Below are 18,551 nucleotides of genomic sequence, written 5' to 3' on the forward strand. Positions count from 1 at the left end.
TCCTTCTATCTTTGGTTCTCCATCCCACATAGGTGGGTTGAAGAGAGATTAAAGATAGGGACGCTCTCTCAAAGAAATAGTCACAAGAACTTTGAGAAAGAGCGAGAGAGCCTCCGAGTCAAAAACTACAAGCATCCAGAAGAATTCTGACATGCTTTGCACAGTGGGGCAATAAAAAACTGGAGTTCTGTTTTTGCTTTCAAGGGAACACTGCAAAATTTTACGAAACATAGAAATGTGGCTCTCTCCTGCCATTAAGTCTATCGTCAAGTTAGCACGCCCAACAAATTAAGCAATAAGTGCTTAAATAGAAATTATTCAGGTCTTATAATTACGGAAAATGAGACTGTCCCAACTGGAGTACATCTCAATGTCAATCATAAAAACCGCATCATCTTATTATGTAAAGCACTTTTATTTCCTGCATTACAACGGATTACTGCAAGTAGCCGGAGCAAAAAACAGTGTTTGGGCCACAAGGTCATATTCGAATTCCATAGGTCTCTACATTAGTTTGCCAAAGGTGGAAATGGAGTCGCTAAGCTTTATGATTAAGCACATCAATCCACCACCCATACGCCCAAAAAGACCATCTGGACTGACCTCCCACGTTGCACCGCCATGAAAGATGAATGAGACTGATGGAATTTCTCCTGAACTTCCATTCTTGTAGCAAAGATCATATTCAAGGAGGGGGTCGGGAACCCACTGCTTTTTGCCATTATCCCTCAAAAGCTTGATTAATGGATCGTACACTTCTCGGTTCAAACAAGTGATAATAGAGCCAAAGTCAATGACAAAAGTCTTTGATCCATTTATGGTTGAATCAAAGAAGCTTATGGGGCCATGTACTGGATCAGGACCCACATAAATCTCTACTGGGAACAAGAAATGGAATGTATCAGCAAACGGCCTCCTATAGATTGGCGTCGACTGGACCTTAGGGCTGTTGATCTCAGCATATTCCCCCAATAACATTACACCTTGGCCTTCAGGCTGTGGCGGAAAGCAGTAGCTAAATTTCTTTGGCATGAACGGAGCCAATTGGGAAATAAAAGAGAGAGTTCCACCCCCAAACACCCCAGATTTAGTGTAGGGGTCCTTATTCTCAGTGCCGCAACCGAACAAAATTCCACCAATTCCCAATTCCACAATAGAATAAGTAGTAACACTAATCTTAACCATGTCATCAAAAGCACTAATGGTGCTTGAGCTGTTCGTCTTTGAAGTCGTTAAAGGTTTTATGGAGGTTTCATTCCAGTGAAAGGTGAACATATCAGATGAAAGTATGCCATTGGTATATGAGCCATCCCTATAACTCTCCCTGTAGGTGCAATCATTTGTACAATTGGTAGTAATCATCTTGCACATACTGTCACTGCAACTGATCTTCTTGTAAGAAGAAGATGCTTTGGGATCAAAAATAGGGTTGCCAGACTCACATGATCCGCAGGGTTGGCACATGCTCCAAATGAGATTGCTTCCAGTGTCGATCAACAGAGGGAAAATCCTCAGTGGGCTCCCTATTGCGACCGGCATGAGGTACTCATTGTAGTACCCTGAGGCTGGTGCCTTCGCTCCCCTCTTTTCATCAAGGACAGACGTAAGGTACTGGAGGTAGGAGACAAATCGACGCCCAGCTTGCCTCATTCTATAACCCTCAGTGACATTTGGATTGTGGAGAGTCACGGTGGATGATGTCTACCTTGAATCCCTTAATTTTTCCGGCAAAGGCCGGCCAGAGAAGTGAAGCAGTGGAGATAGTCATGAGTAACAGAGAAATGCCCCTTGCAGTGGCTCTGGTTTCCATTTTTACATCAACTTTGATAAATTTGCAAACATAAATAGCTAGGTCAATGGGCTATCTCTAAGGTTGCCTTGTCACCCTTATTATAGATGGCTTGTAAGACTGTAAGCAAGATGGAGAATGAATCTAATTTATTATGGTTAAGGGTTTCAATAATTTAAAGTAATGTCATTTTAAAAAAGGTCTAATATATTTATCTCAATATTTATAAATAGAGAAAATTAAAGATACACCATAAATTAGACTTTCTAAGCTCCCTTCAGCCCCCCGTCCAAAAATACCTCAAAAAAAAAAAAAAAAAAACTTTGATATCACACTATTAACCCCAATACTATTTTTTTACACTCATCCCCCAAGCAAAAAAGGTAAAACTTTTTGGACTAAAATACCTTCATTTTAACCCACATTTCCACTATCTCTCTCAGCCAGTCTGGCACAACTTCAATATACAAGCCAGTTTGACATATTTTGTGTCAGACTGGCACAATTTCAATGTACGCTGGTCCAACCCCAACTAGTAGGGGTTTTCGTTTTCTTCAAACTGCAAAAGAAATCTGAGACTCAGTACACCAAGCATACTCCCAAAGCAAGAATGTGTCTCTGGTCTACCAATTGAAATAGGAGATGTCCCTTCGTCGACATGGGGAGTGGTCTCTAGATTACTATAATAAGGGTGACAAGGCAACCTTAGAGATAAATATAACAGTTTGTGGAATCTAACTGTAATCCATGGTCGTATTTTTTATTTTTTGACCTGATTGAACCCGAGTTTTGAGTTAGTTAGGGTTCAAAGTCTTAGACGGGATACTCTTCCATCTCTCAATCAAGTATACTCCTTTATCCAGAGTGAAGAAAGTAGAAAGAGTTTCATGTTGCCCACACAACCACTAGATCGTTTAGCTCTTGTCCCTGCCTCACTGCCTCCTAAAAACAATGAGAGTGAATCATGAAAATTTGGAAAAAGGGGTCCCAATTAAGGGGACAAAAGTAAGTTAATGTGTGATCATTTTGGTCGTATTGGTCACATTAAGAAGAATTGTTGGAATTTAGTTGGTCGACCTGCAAAATTCAATGCAGGTAATGCCTCATCCACTGGTGGTTCAGCAATTATTAATACAGATCAGGTACAACCCAATGCATTCACAACCTCACTCTGTCCAAAGCGAGATGATATCAGTCCCAAAGGAGGAAATTGAGAGTATTCTTCGGTTGTTTGTACAATTAGATTGCCCATCCACTACCTCTACCTCTACCTCTACATCATTATTTGCCCACTCAGGTATTCATGCTTCTACTAACCATGTCTTTCTCTTTATCCTTCTGGACAGTCCTGAATTATTGATTCTGGCGTTTCAGATCATATGATTGGTATGTCTCGTTTGTTTTTCTCTTATTCTCTTTGTTCTGGTAGAGACAAAGTTAAAACTGCCGATGTTTCTTTCTTGCCCATTGTTCATATTTCACCTCAATTGTCTCTAGCATTAGTTGTTCATGTTCCTAGCTTTAATACAAACCTAATGTTTGTTACTTCGATTACCAAGAGTCTAAATTGTAGTGTAACCTTCTTTCGTTCCCATTATTTTTTAGGACTTGGATATGAGGAAGATGATTGACGATGGTCATGAAGCTGGTGGTCTATACATTCTTGACCAACCTATTACTACTCCACAAGCTCTTCAATCCTGTAGTACTGTTAATAAAGATCGGATTTGGCAGTGGCATCTCCGACTTGGTCATTTGTCTTTTCAGTCACTGCTTTTTTTTTTCCCAAGTTGTTTACTTGCTCAGAGCTTCAATGTAAAGTTTGTGAACTTTCAAAACATGGTAGAAACTCTTTTTTACCCAATAATAATAAAAAAATTGTTCCTTTTGCTATTGTTCATTCTGATGTGTGGGGTCCATCTCCTGTGGTTTCTATTTTTTGTTATCGATTTTTTGTTTCTTTTGTGGATGATATTGTTGCAACTGGTAATTGCCCTAAGGTTTTTTTAGTGAGAGAATTTGGAATCAAAGACCTAAGCCCACTGAAATTTTTCCTTTGAATAAAAGTAGCCAGGTCAAAAAGAGGAATTTTCATCTCTCAAAGGAAGTATATCTTGGATCTAGTTAGGGAAACTGGAAAGCTTGGGGTGAAACCAGCAAACACACCCATAGAACAAAATCACAAGCTTGATGACAAAAGGGGAGAAGCTCTCAAGGATATGGCTATGTTTCAAAGATTAGTGGGTCGATTAATATACTTTCGCTTACATGTCCAGACATTGCATACATTGTTAGTGTGATTAGTCAGTTTATGCATTCCCCACAAACTATCCACCTTGAGGCTGCTACTCAAGGACTCAAGTACCTAAAATCATCACTCGAAAGAGGTTTGATGTTTGCTAATCAGGGGAATTTACGAGTTGAAGCCTATACAAATGCAGACCAGGCTGGTTCTATCATAGATCAAAGATCAACATCATGGTATTGTACTTTTGTTGGAGGGAACCATGTGACTTGTAGTAGCAAGATCAAGTGCAAAAGCTAAGTATAGATCTATTGGGTTTCTATGGCCATTAAGGTAATCAATATCTGAAATAATAGAACATAAACACACTGGGAGCGTAGTCCTTTGTGGACCATACTAGACAAATGCTATTTGTTGATACTTAGACTTGGCTTGATGTGCTAGGTCAGTCAAGCTGGAAAACCCATGGTACCTAGGCATAGAACTAAACCAATGAGGGTTTTGTGGGTTATCCCTTTATAAGGTCGGAGTTGCCCGGATGAGTGAGCCGAGGGACTGTGTGACCCTTGCGTCCGATGGTTGGCCTTTAGAGACGAGGGACAAAGCCTCATCGTACAGCATACGTACATATGATAGCCGTATCGAAAAAGCGAACCACCTTTTAGGGTGAAGCGTGTACATGTGCAAGAGATTACCCCTATGCATCATAGAGTTGTAGTTGCATCAGGTCTAGGTAACCTTGGTTCGTCTTTAGGGGAGTACCTGTAGTCAATAGACTGGGATTGTGTCCCCTTGCCTATTTACTGACTTTGGTGGCCCACACTTTGACGGATTTGATTCCCATCAAAATTATTCAGTTTTAATTATTTTTATATTATATGATTTTTAGATTGATTATTTGAATTTTTATGATCCTCTGGATATTTTATTTTTATTATTTGGATTTATAAAATAAGAGAATCATTTTTCAGTATTTTAAATAATGAAAGTGAAATAAAGCGTATTTCTAATATTCTAAAATCATTTTAATATTCACTAAACACATGGGGGCCCACCAGGAGGTGTGGGGCCCATCTTAAAATTAAAACACATTGAAAAAATTGGGTGGGGCCCCCATGCGGCCACCTAGGCTGGCACGTCCTACACACAGGATGGTTTGCTTGCTCATTTTTGTTCAAGCCAACGTTGGCTTGTAAATCAAGTTATGTGTTTTTAGTATATTTTGTGATTCAAGAATTTTGACTATTCAAAGATGGAATGATTAAGAGAAAATTATCCATAAAATAAAGTATGAAATTATTTTCTATATTTAATTTTTGATGGGATTAGGTTTAGAAAACTGGAGGATAAAGTTCTAGAACCTTCTTGAATCATGATGGCATATCTAAAGAATGGAATATCTCTCACCCCATAAATCTCTTATGATCAATGGTCAACATTTAATCTTACTAAGGATGGCTAACCCTAAAGAAACCCTAGCTCATGAAAAGTCAATAAATAGGGGACCCTTCTCCCATATTCTCTACACACACAATCTCTCCTTGCTCTCTACACTCTCTCTAGGGGGCATGCCCCACTCTAGGACATCTCTCTCTCTAAGATCTTCTCTCTCTCTCTCATAACATCATAAGGGGGGGCCACACCCCACCTAGGTTTGCAAAGAGGGGCACGCCGCATAGTTACTGAGATAAGGCTTAAGCATTGGGCCATAATAGTTCCACATGCTCCTATATTGTGTAAGGTTTGGCCTTAAGATTTCCTATACTTAAGAGGATTTGAGATTGACCATTATCCCGTGTGTCATTGAAGGAGGAGACTCAGTGTGGGATGTGCACGATTGAGATAATCTCTAACATCTTTACTTTGTGCTTTGCATTATTTCTTTCTTGTGCCTTTCTTATTCCCAAAGCATTGTGTTAATTTCTGTTATTGATAAATAAGTTATATTTAGTGGTAGCAAATGAGAACCACTTTTATTTTGTTTATTTTAATCTTCAAGAGAGTTTTATTGTACTTTGACCATTGTGAGTGATCTAGTCGGTGAAAAATAAAAGAAAAAGAAAAATTAAAATTTATATACACCGTGTTAGATCACATTGTCCAACTTTCAAGATGCATGGCTCATGGTGCATGTGGATGATTTTGGCTAAACATTCTCTTACAAAAACTTGGTTTTCTTGTTAAAGGGTCAATGTCATTGTACTGTGACAACAAGGCAGCCATCAGTATAGCCCATAATCCGATCCAGCCAAATTTTCAAAAAATCTCCAACTCTCCAAGTCTTCAACAAACTGACTTCCAAAACTATAAAAAACTAGTAAACTACACAACGAAATAGTCCAAAAAGGCAAAAAAATTACAAACCACATAACTAAATAAAAATCGTCCAAATGTCTAAAGCTCAAACCAAGATGGTGCAATAAAGTTACTACAAAAGAAGCGAGAGGGCAATCAAGACATCAATAAGAATCAAAATCATCATCTTCATTGTTTTCATCTGCATTAGAATTGAGGTCGTCATCATCCGAATCATCATCCTCTTCTTCCAGAGATTCTTCTAAATCTGCCTCCTCTTCCTCTATCTCCCTCCGTGAAGTACCAGCAAAAGAAGTTGCTCGAGTGGTCCTCCTAGGATCAGAAGCTTGCCCCGAAGCCTACTCGACCATTTCCCAATCAAACCGTCCCCAAGGAAGACCTCCTCAGTACTAGGGTCACTAACTAGCCAATCCGAAGCATTCTCCATGTCTTTCGAAGAGATAGCGTCCTTCTTTGGCTGGTTTTTCTTCTCCTTGAGCCTTTGATTCTCTCTAACAAAAACCAAGTCATTGAGCTTCTTTTGCTCAAGCCTATTTCTTCTCTTTGTATACACCTATAAGGAAAAATAATGCATAAGTAACTACTATAAGTCTATGATCTTCTTACCTTTTATGAATCTATATTACAAAATGAACTTATAAAGAAAAAAAACATATAAAATAGTAAAATACCATCTCAAATAAACTCCAATTGCGCTCACAACCAGAAGAGGTAGTTATCAAACTCAAGATCCGTATAGCCATCTTCTGGAGGTTTGGAGCGCTACTCCTATGATGTCTCCACCATTGGGCTGCAATATGTGGGCAACCGTTACAATTAATTTAGATATTTAACATTATCAAAACTTGAAAGAAAATTATTAATTTATATTTTATAAAACAAAAGTCAAAAGAATACTACCTGGTCCGTCTTTGTTTCTCTGTCTTAATGCCATATCTTTCCCAAATGACATCAAAGAACACTTGTACAAAATTAGCTCTTCAATTGATATCTTATCTTGAATATGTGGATCAGAAACTAAGTTCTCCAGGCACTCATTAAAACCATCCATAATTACCCCTTTTGACTCAATATCTGCATCTGCATAAAAGAACTTGAGGTTCAAGTAGTACCCCGCTGCATGAAATGGTCTATGGAGCTGCCTATCCCATTTGTCATCTATAATCTCCCAAATTAAGGCATACTTCGCTTGCCCAAATTCTCTGCAATCACATTATTAGCCCTTTCCATTGCATCATATATAAAGCCCATGGAGGGCTTATAAGCATCAACCAAGCGCAAGACCTTCACCAAAGGAAGAAATACTAATATCGCATGCTTCATCCCACGCCAAAAATATTTCGAAAGAACAATATCTCGTGCCTTCTTTCCCTTGGAATCTCTAGACCACTTATACCTACTCCACTCCTCTGAAGCAAACATAGACCTTAATGCCATCCTCCTCTTATACATGCGTTGTAGACTAAGGTAGGCAGTTGCAAATCTAGTGACCCCAGGCCTCACTAGCTCTCTCTTTTTTGTAAACTTGCGCATCATGCTAAGGGTAAGTATATGACTGTATATGAAGATTGTAACCTCCTTAGCCTTACAAATAATTCTTTTAATAGTAGGAAATTCACCAATGGCCTCAAGCATAAGATCTACGCAATGTGCAGCGTAGGAGTCCAAAATATGCAAGGCCTCTTCTGTCGAAGCAAATGACCTGCAGCTAGATTGGGAGCAACATTATCTGTGACCACTTGTATTACAAGTTCCTCCCCAACCTCCTCAATGCCCTTATCAATAAAAGAAAATATATAATGCGCATCATGAACATCATTGGAATCATCGATTGAGCACAAAAAAATTGTACCCGTAGGACAATTTACTAACAAATTCATGTTACTCTTCCTCCTATCTCCACATATCTGTCATTAAAGAAACCCCAAATTTAGCCCATCACCACATATCTGTCATTAAAGAAACCCCAAATTTAGCCCATCCCTCCTTATGAGTCTTGAGATATTTGTTAGTGTACTCAACTTCTTTCTTCAGTAGTGGCTCTCCAATCTCATAAGGAGTTGGACTTTCAAACCTGGCTCAAATTGCCCAATTGCTTCCAACATTGTATGGAAGCTATTCAAGCAAGCAGTGTTAAAACAAATGCATGCATGGTAAAACCACCGAGCAATAGACTGAATCACCCCGGCTCTATCTTCCTTCTTAAACTTATTTTCAATTATCACATTGTTTTTTCCCCTTGCCTCCCATGCTTTTTTCAATTACTGTCTCAGGGCTAGGTGTGAAAAAACTATCTATAGGCCCTCTCGTACAAGCCTTCTTATACCCAAAAGCCCTCTTGGTCTTAGAGACCTGAGTACCAACCATGGCTACCTCTTCCCCATCTTCAGTCTCTTCTTTAGTGTCAATATTATCATCAAAAATATGGACCACTGACTTTAATTCTGTTATATCCTTTGTTTTGCAATTTTTTTACTCTTTTCAACGTCAATGTATTTCAAAATTTCTTTCTTTAGAAGATCTGAGACTTTCTTACATGGAGCAACATCACCTCTAATACCGGTAAGATGTTTCTTAAATCTATTTATGCCGGCATTAGAAACATATCCACAAAAATTGCACATAACTTTATTTTTGTCATTCTTATCAGGGTTAACACGATATTTCCATCCAAGATCTTCACCCCCAATAGACCCTGTAGAAGACATCTCAATTTGGAAAAATAAAACTCAAATAAAGATTACATACTGACCTTTTCTACCCAATCTCTGATCTTCGATGTTGGTTACCTCAATCGAGCTACAAATCAACTCAAAAGTCTTCTAATACCACCAATAGCACCCTAAAAATAATTTCAATGAGAAAAAAAAAAAATTTCAATTCACAAAAAGTACTTTCGATTCTCAAAAATTACTTTAGATTCTCAGAAATAAGTGTAAGATTGAGGGTTTCTTGTTTTTTTTCACTTTGGGGTACAAAAATAAACTCCAAAACTTCTTTTGTAAAAACTTGGGGGTTAAAATGACCCCTTTAGCCCTTTTGGGTGAAGTTAAATACAAAAAAAACGCCAACTGCCTCGAGCGCCCGCCCAAGTACAGCCGCCCATGTAGGGGCGCCCAGGTCGAGGCGTTTGGAAAGTTTTTTCTGGCCGCCTAGGCGCCAGGCGGACCGTTTTCTGAAACATTGGATCCAGCATGATAAGATGAAGCATATAGAAGTGGATCGTCATTTCATTCAAGAAAGGGTTTCTATTAAGGAAATTTGTCTTCAACAGGTTAAAACTGAAGACGAACTAGCAGACATTTGTACCAAGGTTATGGGGAAACCTCGACTAAAAATGATTTTAAGCAAGTTGGGCATGACAGATATCTATGCACCAGCTTGTGGGGGAGTGTTGTGACTAGATAAGTTTTTTCTCTATGCTATTGTGTTTTAAGGCCTTGTGGACCGTATTCTCATTTCCCTTACTTAAGGGCTATTTTTGTAATTGCACTTTTTAACATTAATAAGGGTATATAAGTGAGGGGCATGGGTGTGAAGAGAACACAACACGTTACTCTCTTTTAATTCCTTTCTTCAACACATTATTTCTCCCGTCTCTCTATCTCTATCCATTGTTCTTCCTCCTAATTCTTGATCTCCCTTTACACTTTCTTGATTCTCAACCAACTAAAGTGTTATATTTTAACAAGACCTAATGAGTATGATGAGCTTCAAAGATATTGTTCGCAGTTGGCAAAGGGGTTCATAAGGTTTAGCATGAGTCCATGTGTTGTACCAACCTTGCTTGCCCCAAGAAAAATGGATCATAGTGAATGTGTGTAGACAGCCAAGTGATCAACATGATAACAGTCAAGTATTGGTTCCCTATTCCCAGGTTGGATGATATGCTTGATAGGTTGTCTAGAACAACAGCATTTTCGAAGATTGGCTTAAAAAGTGGCTATCATCAGATTTGCATACGCAAAGGAAACAAGTAGATTTCTAGATGAAGAGTGGGTTGTACGAGTGGTTGGCGATGCCTCTAGGTCCATTGAATGCACCTACCACATTCATGCACATGATAACAATGGTGTTACAACCTTTTTTATTGGTAAGTCCATGGTAGTTTCTTTCGATGATGTATTTGCTACAATGTAGATGCCAATGCCCATATGTACCAAATATTAACATTGTGATGGGGTGAATAGTGATTCATAAATATAATAAGTGCTAACTTTCTAATGTTTTTGGGTTATAATGTGTCTTCAAATGGGATGAAGATAGATCCTAAGATGAGTGATATAATGTAATGGCTGGCTCCAAAATCAATATCATCGGCGTGCAATTTCCATAGACATTACTTTCTATTGGTGGTTCATTACACACTTCAGCACTATCATGGCTCTAACCATGTAGTGCCTGAAAAGCAAAGCTTTCCAATCACCTCAAGACACTATGAATTCTCTAGTACTTGCAATGCTAGATATCAACAAGATTTTCAACAGGGTTTTCAAGATGGAATGTGGTGCTTCTTGCAATGCTTAGTCAAAAAATGACACATTTGACTTTCTCAACTCGCTCGTCCACTCAATTCAGATCGACATTCCATCGGCCACAAGCACCATGGCCAGTCATCATGTTCTCCGATCACCATCAAACCGTGCTTTGATACCGGATGGTATGAAAAGAAGGCTAGAAGTTAAATCTGCCTTCTTTTCGATCCTTGAATATGCAAATTTCAGCTACAATAAGGAAAAAAAGTATGGCCATAAATGAAGCCAAAAGGGAAAGAAGAAGCTCTCTTTTTCACACCAAATAAGATCTCGACTCTTTCATTAGAAAATACTCATGTCAAAACCGAAAATACAAAAACTAAAAATTGAAAAGGCATTTTCCAACTTCTGTAAAAGTCGTGTACCACCCACCAATTTAGGGCCGTCTATTACCCTCACGCACTTCTCCCTCCCTTCCTCTATTTTAGGACTTCATAGCCCTTTCTCTCTTAAACTCATGTACTTACCTTTTTAAATCCCCTAATTTAGGAATCCATGTAACTATTCTTCGACCCCTCTGTTAACCCGCCTAATTTCTCTCTCCAGATATATTAAGTCAGAGGTAGCTCTCTTAAACCTAGGAGTCCACACATTCTCTACCAAATTCCCTATTTAATAGGACCCCTCTTATTTCCAACGTGGAAAATAAATGTACATAGCTAACCAAAAAAAAAATCAATGCCACCTTTTAAGGGCCTCCTAAAACTCCCAACAAACAAGAACTCACGCCACCCCTAATTAAAAACACTTCACTACCCAGCCCATAACAGATAATCAACTCCCAACTTGACCCCCAACAATAATAAAATAAATAAGTAAATAAGTCCATCCGTTCCCCTTGAATTTTCAATAAAAAAATTAAAACATAAAATATTGAATCAGCCCAAGTTTTGATTTGCATCAATAGGAGCATTCATCCCACTTATGGGCTATTGGTGCTGAAATTGAGTCCAATCGGCTCTGATTTCTCTGGAGCTTGGTGGTTTCTTCTCCTTAGCCATAGGCCTTGCTCATTGTGACCTAATGGAGGCCATGTGAGAGAGTATTTGGCAATGTTCCATACAACAATATGGTCCTCCCTACAACTTTCACAATTGTTTAGCTGGTTTAACGGCAGTTAAGCCATTCTCGAGTTCTTTTGAATTCAAAGTCATACAAACCTACCCAAATAATGCTATACTCTTCAGGGTCCGCTTGAAGCACAAACATGTCTAGCTCAAACAGGATCTTGATAGAATCCTAAATGGGACAATAGTCATGATTAGAAATTTGGAAGTATGGTAGGACTTTAAAGACAAGGGAAACTAACTAGGTCACCTTACTTCCGTTGTATTCCACCAATCAAATCAGCCTACTAAAGAGTAATTCTTAACCCTTATTAATTCAAACATGTATGGCACACCGCGCGCATACACAACATGCTTTAAAGAATGGCATACAAAAATAAGTCAAAAGTTTTGATGAAGTTCTACTTTTTATTATGAAGCGAAAAATACACTGTAGACAATTAAATTTATTTTTTTTATTGTGTAAAAAGAAGTATAACTTCATGAAAATTTTGAACTAGTTTTAATACATGGTTCAACAACCAAAAAAATTACAATGCACATAATTAATTATAATTAATTATAGTTATATTATTTATTACAACTAGTACAGTTTACATGCCTCCCATTAGCCAATGGTTATCTGTCAGTAAATCCTATCTAGTTAAATAAATAGCAAACTTCAGTCTAACATCAATATCAGACTGCAAAAACATAAACAATTTTAAAGGATTCAGCTCCCACAAGGCTGTAGAGCCAAAGGCCCCATCATCATGCAAAAGTAAGAACAGTAAACATTGAACATTATTCTTTTTAATTTTTTCCTTTTTTCTTAGATCAGTAATCTGGTATTAATCATGGCAAACTGATCATCAACATTTTCTCTGAGATTTGTTTTCACCTTTAACAGATTGTATTATCTCCTTAAGTAGTAAAAACATTGAACTATCTAAAAACATTCCAAACTATATAAAAAACACAAAACAAATTTCTATATAGTGTATGTTTTCTTGTGCCCTTTTATTTTGGTTTCACTTGAAGGGGACAAGAACATGCTAGCTGAAGAGCATATAAAACTAACCTCCTCCGCCTCCTCCTCCTCCTCCTCCTCCTCCTTCTTCTTCATCTTCTTCTTCATCTTCTTCTTCTTCTTCTTCTTCTTTTTGATAAAGCAACTTTAAATTTCACTCATATATATGCAACTTTGTTTGAAGTGGGAGGTACACCTAAACATGCCCCTTGATGAATGCCTCCCAACAATGTCTATTACATAAAGAGGATTCTCAATGCCCACAGAAAATATGCTTGAAACAAAATGTATTCCCAAACACAGCCAACTTGCACTGCAGAATTTTGAGATACCACATCATATAGCAAATCTCAAACTCATATGTCAATAAGAAACGACTACCCTGCATACAAAGAGAAGACAATGACCACATCACCCACATTTGGCAAAGAAATAACAAGAGAAACACGACACCTATTAGGAACATTAGATTGATATCAAGTTTGAAACATTGCCCACATTTTCCATCACAAAGTATAGCACGAAACTCCATTTCTTTGCGCTAAAAAATTGAATGCATGAACATAAGACCTTTTTTATTTGTTATTAGGGCTTCCTTGGTGACTAGAAAAATATAAAGGCCTCCTTCCTGAGCTTCACAAAGCTGAATACGAAGCCTAAGTATAAGCTATGTAAGAAGGACATATTGACATTAACACCATGACCAACATGCATGTTGACATAGCATGTCCTGATTTATTTATCTCTTCTTTTTCTGCACAGAACACATAGCTCTGGATTTCAGTCATCAACATATATGCTCAGAATTCACCTGTCTGGATTCCAGATTCTACGACCATATAGAAGTACATATCCATAATTTTTGAAAAGTACGTGTAGGAGATGGATAAAAATATCTCTTTTTTTTTCCTTGTTCAATTAGTATCACTTTAGACACGATACATACATACATAACAGATGTAAAAAGGCCCACAAACTAGAATTGGATGGACTTGCCATGTCCCACATGCCACTTTTTTAGGAGCTTTGTCAAGCACAGCATGTTCATGTCACAGAAAGGCATGGATGTTCACGTCCTTGTACAGTCTATAAGTGATTTATATGATTTCCGTTTCTTTTCTTTTTATTTTTTTGTGGAGAATGAGCAGTCTATATGATTATGCCACATTCAAAAAGATATTATCAGTGAGAAAATAATAATTACATGCAAAACAAGAATGACACAATCCTGAATGGATAGGAAGATTAATTTTATAGTAATAATCAACAGTGCTTCAGCAATGATCCTTAAAAAAAAAAAAAAAATCCTTGCTTCTGTATTTTCATAGGTCACTTGTTTAGCCTTCCAACATCCAAAAGCCAAAGCAAAAAGCTAGGGGAGATATATCGTATTGTATTAGGGTAAAACTCACTTGCCCACATTCCAACATCTTGTACGTCTTTACTTGAAAGATAGGCTTGAGCCCTTGACGAATTTATGCCATGAAAAAACACACAAGCGACATTTATCTGGATTAAAGAGCACTATAATTTGAATGCTCAAAGTTTTCCTTAGTGGGATATAATACTCAAGCCTTAATTGTATAAAAAAATGATACTTACACTTCACCGCTGCAATTGCCTCCTTGCTAAAGCTGAGGGTCGTTTTGGTATGTATACCTTGTAGCTCACCTGCCCAATGTTTCAGTATATCAAGGCCTTCTGAAACCCAATTCAGGGTTGAACTCTACATATCTCTTTATGGGGGGAATTTTCTATATCTAATTAAGCCTACATTTTTTGCCTACATTTCCTTTTCTTTTTACGGAAGAGATATCAAATTTAAAACACTCAAAACAGCACCATACATGCATATTTAACTAGTTAATTAGTAAACAGAAATTATGCAAACCCAGATAACTTACCTGCACCATTTCTCCACCCCGCATTACCGACATCGTTTTCTGCTCAAATTGCGAGCTATCTATAGTCCTACCTTTCGAATTATCCAATTCTGTCTTATTCATTGCTGGGTCATGCCTGCAAGAAGCATCTGAAGAAGATGCATCAGCTCTAATAGTCCCTAATTCCATCTCACCATTTTCAGTAGGAGAGGGCCTCACTTCTGTAACTATTTTTTCTTTTGGGGCAGGCTTCACTTCATTAGCTCCTTTTTCACTTGGGCCAGGCACCACTTCAGTAACTCTTTGACATGGAGTACTCATGATTTTCTGAGATAATTCCTGCTCAGAGGGTTCATATGCACTGGGCATATGAGTGGCGATTTTCTGGGTTTCATTAGTAGCATTAAGTGCTCCCTCGGCAATTCCAGTAAGCGCACTACTAGAACTACCATTTATTGAAGTGGCAGTAGCAAAATGTCCAGGATTAGTAATAGAAACATCTTGATTGGGATGTTCAGTGGTTATTCGAGAAAAAGCAGAAAAACTGGCTTCCTTGGCACTTTCACTGCTAATGTTTTCATTCTCAACTTCTTGTGCTGCTAATTTCTTATCAGGGGTCTCAGATGGTTTTCCATAAGTATTCTCATCATTCCTGGTTGCCATTGCCCCAAAAGCTCTACCCTCAGGCCCTTTTCCATTAATATTTAGTGCTTTCCCACCAGGTCTATCACGAAACCTTTGCAAATTTTCCAAAGCTTTATGTCTTAAAAGGGCCTCCAAAGCCTCGGTATCAGGTTTATCAAAATCAACAGTGGTCTCAACATTTTCCTCTTTGCGGGAGATCCTTGACTGAACTCTATGGGAAGGAGAACCACCCCCATTAGACCCATTAGACGAGCTGATCTTACTGCTTTCTCTAATGATGTCCAGGTCCTTAGCAGAATATCTTTCAACCCCACTGTCATGAATTGATGACTCATCAACCTTCTTGGAGCTAGAAGATTGGACAATATTAAGGGAACCTGCACTTTCCTTTTCAACTGGCTCGCATCTCTCAATAATAGAGGACAGTACACTCCTTCCTCTTCTATCTGTCTCATCATCTGTGTAAGATGGGCAACGATCATCCAACTGTATTGCCATCTTATCCTCATTTTCTCTCTCCCCTATTTTCTCCTTTTTTGATAAAGTTGCACTCCAAACTGGTTTTTTATGATGGGCTACTCTCTCCTCATCTTCAGTGCCACCACTACACGATGAGCACCTATGAGGCCTATACCTATCATAATATTTATCATTCTCATCGCTAGCCCTCTTCAGAATTTCCCCATTCTTCTTCATTTGGTATTTTGAATGAGATTTAATTCTTGACGAGTTCCGACCACTTCTCTTATATCTTTCTCTATCACTTTCTGAGCTGCTACTACTACAACTCCTACAAGTTGAGCAACTCCTTCTGGAGTACCTGCTCAAGGAACTACTTCTTGAGCTTCTTTTCCTCACCTTTCTTTTGTGTTTGATAGGGCTTCCCCGCTTTCTTTTAATTGAATCACTCCTCTTCCTCATGCTACGCCTGCTTCTTCCTCTTCTCGTCTTCTTGTGATGAAGGTCCTCATCTTCACTACTGGAATAATGGATTATTTTCCTCTTGTGACTACTTTTTCTCGTCCTAGGCCTTCCCCGATTTGAATCATAGGACTCAGAGGACGACCCACTTGTACTAACCAAGCGTCGCCCATGTTTCTTGAGCTTCTTTCGCATCTTTTGAACCTAGGGGTGGAAAACAAATATCCGAATACAGAAAGAACCTCAATTATCATACAATCAGAAAGACCAAGTACCAACATGGATCATTCACTTCGCACGCTAGCTTCAATAACACCATACAAAACAGAAATTTATCCAGCTACCAGGAAAAGCATATGGAAAATAGAAAACCCTATTTCCCATAAAATCAAGCAAGCAATTCAATTTCACAAATCTATCAAGCTTGGCGCACCCACATCAAAGTGCCTTCACAAATTATGCCAAATCACAAAGAGCGAATTCATATGAAGAAAAAGAAACCTATCAATTCCTATCAAACCCCACTAATTTTACAAGCCCAAGAATCAGCTAGAATTGCAGATGGGTGGGAAATGCAATATGGTATCATCTAAATGATTGTGCTTTCATGGTGTACCTCAATACGCTTTCCATGTTTATGAGATTTGGACGTCATTGCTCTGGTGCAAAACCTGCATCAACACCAAAAACAACAAAGAGGAAAAACAAAACAAAATAGAACAAAACAAGACAGAAAAAAATGTATCAAAAACAAAGAAGATCGGAGCAGTGCTCCATAAAAGGGCTCTAAGGAATCGTGTACGTTTGGATTCTATTTTCCCAGAATTCAGGGCTTCTTAGAGCATAGAAGGCCTCTGCACATTTCAAGAACTATAAAGTTAAAGCGAAATTAGAAGCATATGTAGAAATGGGGCATGGGCATAACGGAAGACTGATCCACACTTTCGGAGCGATGGGAAAGAGTAAAGTAGAGTCCCACGGCTCATTATGGCCCGGTTTGGATGACAATCAATTTTGCATAGGGTGCACTTTGTATAGAGCCTATGCTCTAAACAATCACATTAGAGCCTACCTTCAAATAGTATCGAGAAATATGATTTTAATTCTGAAAATCTCTGTGATAGCCTTAAAATATATTTTTATCTTTATTTATAGAGTTTAAAGCTTTAAAAATAGTGTAGATTGGCATTTCTATGAAAACTTAAAAATCTTGAAAATTGAAGGGTATAAAAATATATTACAAAATATATTATTTCCAAAACTTGAAATCAATTTTTTTTTCTAATGTCCATGCATCTTGATGTCGAGATGATCACTTTGAGGGTATTTAGGCATCAAAACAATCTCTTCTAGTGAAAGTTTGGAGGTAGGATCTAATTTGGTTGTTTAGAGCCTCGGCTTCATATAAACTTCTCCCTTTTGCATAAAATTATAGCCCACCTCAAAAATTTCACTAGAAGAGGTTGCTTTGATGCCTAAATATCCTCAAATTGATCATATTGACATCAAGATGTATCGACATGAGAAAAATGGATTTTAAGTTTTTGAAATAGTGCATCTTGTAACGTATTTTTTTACCGTAAATTTTCAAGTTTTCATAGATCTACTCTATCTACACTTTTTGTGAAGCTTTAAATATTATAATTCAAGATGAAAATATTTTTTAAGGCTATCACAAAATTTTTTAATATTGAAACTACATATCTCGACATTATTTGAAGGCGCACTTTACTTTGATTGTTTAGAGCCTCGGCTCTATACAAACCGCACCCTTATATCAAAGATACATGCCAACCTTAAAATATATATGGAGTTCAGGTGCACCTCAAAACTCTATATTAAAAAGCTGTTTTGAAGTTGGAAACACCTCCAATTGATCATATAGACATCGAAACGTGTGAATACAAAAAAAAATAATGCATCTTGCAGTGCATTATTTGGACCGTTTATTTTCAAGATTTTTATGTATTTATATATCTATTTGATTTGAACTATTTTTGGAGTTTAAAATTTTATCATTAGATATGAAAATGAAGTCTTGGGGTATTCTAAGAATTTTTTACACCAAAATTACATCTTATGATAAAATTTGGAGGTGCACCTTACTTTGATTGTTTAAGGTTGAAACCTTATGCAAACTA

At 37.7% G+C, this 18,551-nt stretch overlaps 1 protein-coding gene across 5 annotated transcripts; it reads right to left on the minus strand.

The window, feature by feature from the left end:
- Positions 1 to 303: 303 nt before the first annotated feature.
- LOC18445044 (aspartic proteinase CDR1) lies at positions 304 to 17,284 on the minus strand. 5 transcript variants are annotated; one of them, XM_088858138.1, is made up of 6 exons: positions 17,027 to 17,284; positions 14,564 to 14,632; positions 14,374 to 14,426; positions 7,251 to 13,343; positions 7,022 to 7,140; positions 304 to 6,903 (listed from the first exon to the last, which is right to left on the minus strand). In XM_088858138.1, exon 6 carries the CDS (start codon positions 1,648 to 1,650, stop codon positions 505 to 507), a length of 1,146 nt encoding a protein of 381 aa, XP_088714264.1. In that variant the 5' UTR covers positions 1,651 to 6,903; positions 7,022 to 7,140; positions 7,251 to 13,343; positions 14,374 to 14,426; positions 14,564 to 14,632; positions 17,027 to 17,284; the 3' UTR covers positions 304 to 504. The 5 variants fall into 5 exon arrangements, 3 of the variants coding, with proteins under 3 accessions (XP_088714264.1, XP_088714265.1, XP_006855253.1); XM_088858139.1 differs by lacking the exon at positions 14,374 to 14,426; XR_002282796.2 differs by lacking the exons at positions 304 to 6,903; positions 7,022 to 7,140 and adding an exon at positions 14,866 to 16,614 and having other exon boundaries at positions 12,822 to 13,343.
- Positions 17,285 to 18,551: the final 1,267 nt, after the last annotated feature.

This window comes from Amborella trichopoda, chromosome 2 (genome assembly GCF_054954075.1).
Source record: "Amborella trichopoda isolate Santa Cruz 75 chromosome 2, AtrichopodaSantaCruz75HAP2 v2.0, whole genome shotgun sequence".
Taxonomy (NCBI): Eukaryota; Viridiplantae; Streptophyta; class Magnoliopsida; order Amborellales; family Amborellaceae; genus Amborella; species Amborella trichopoda.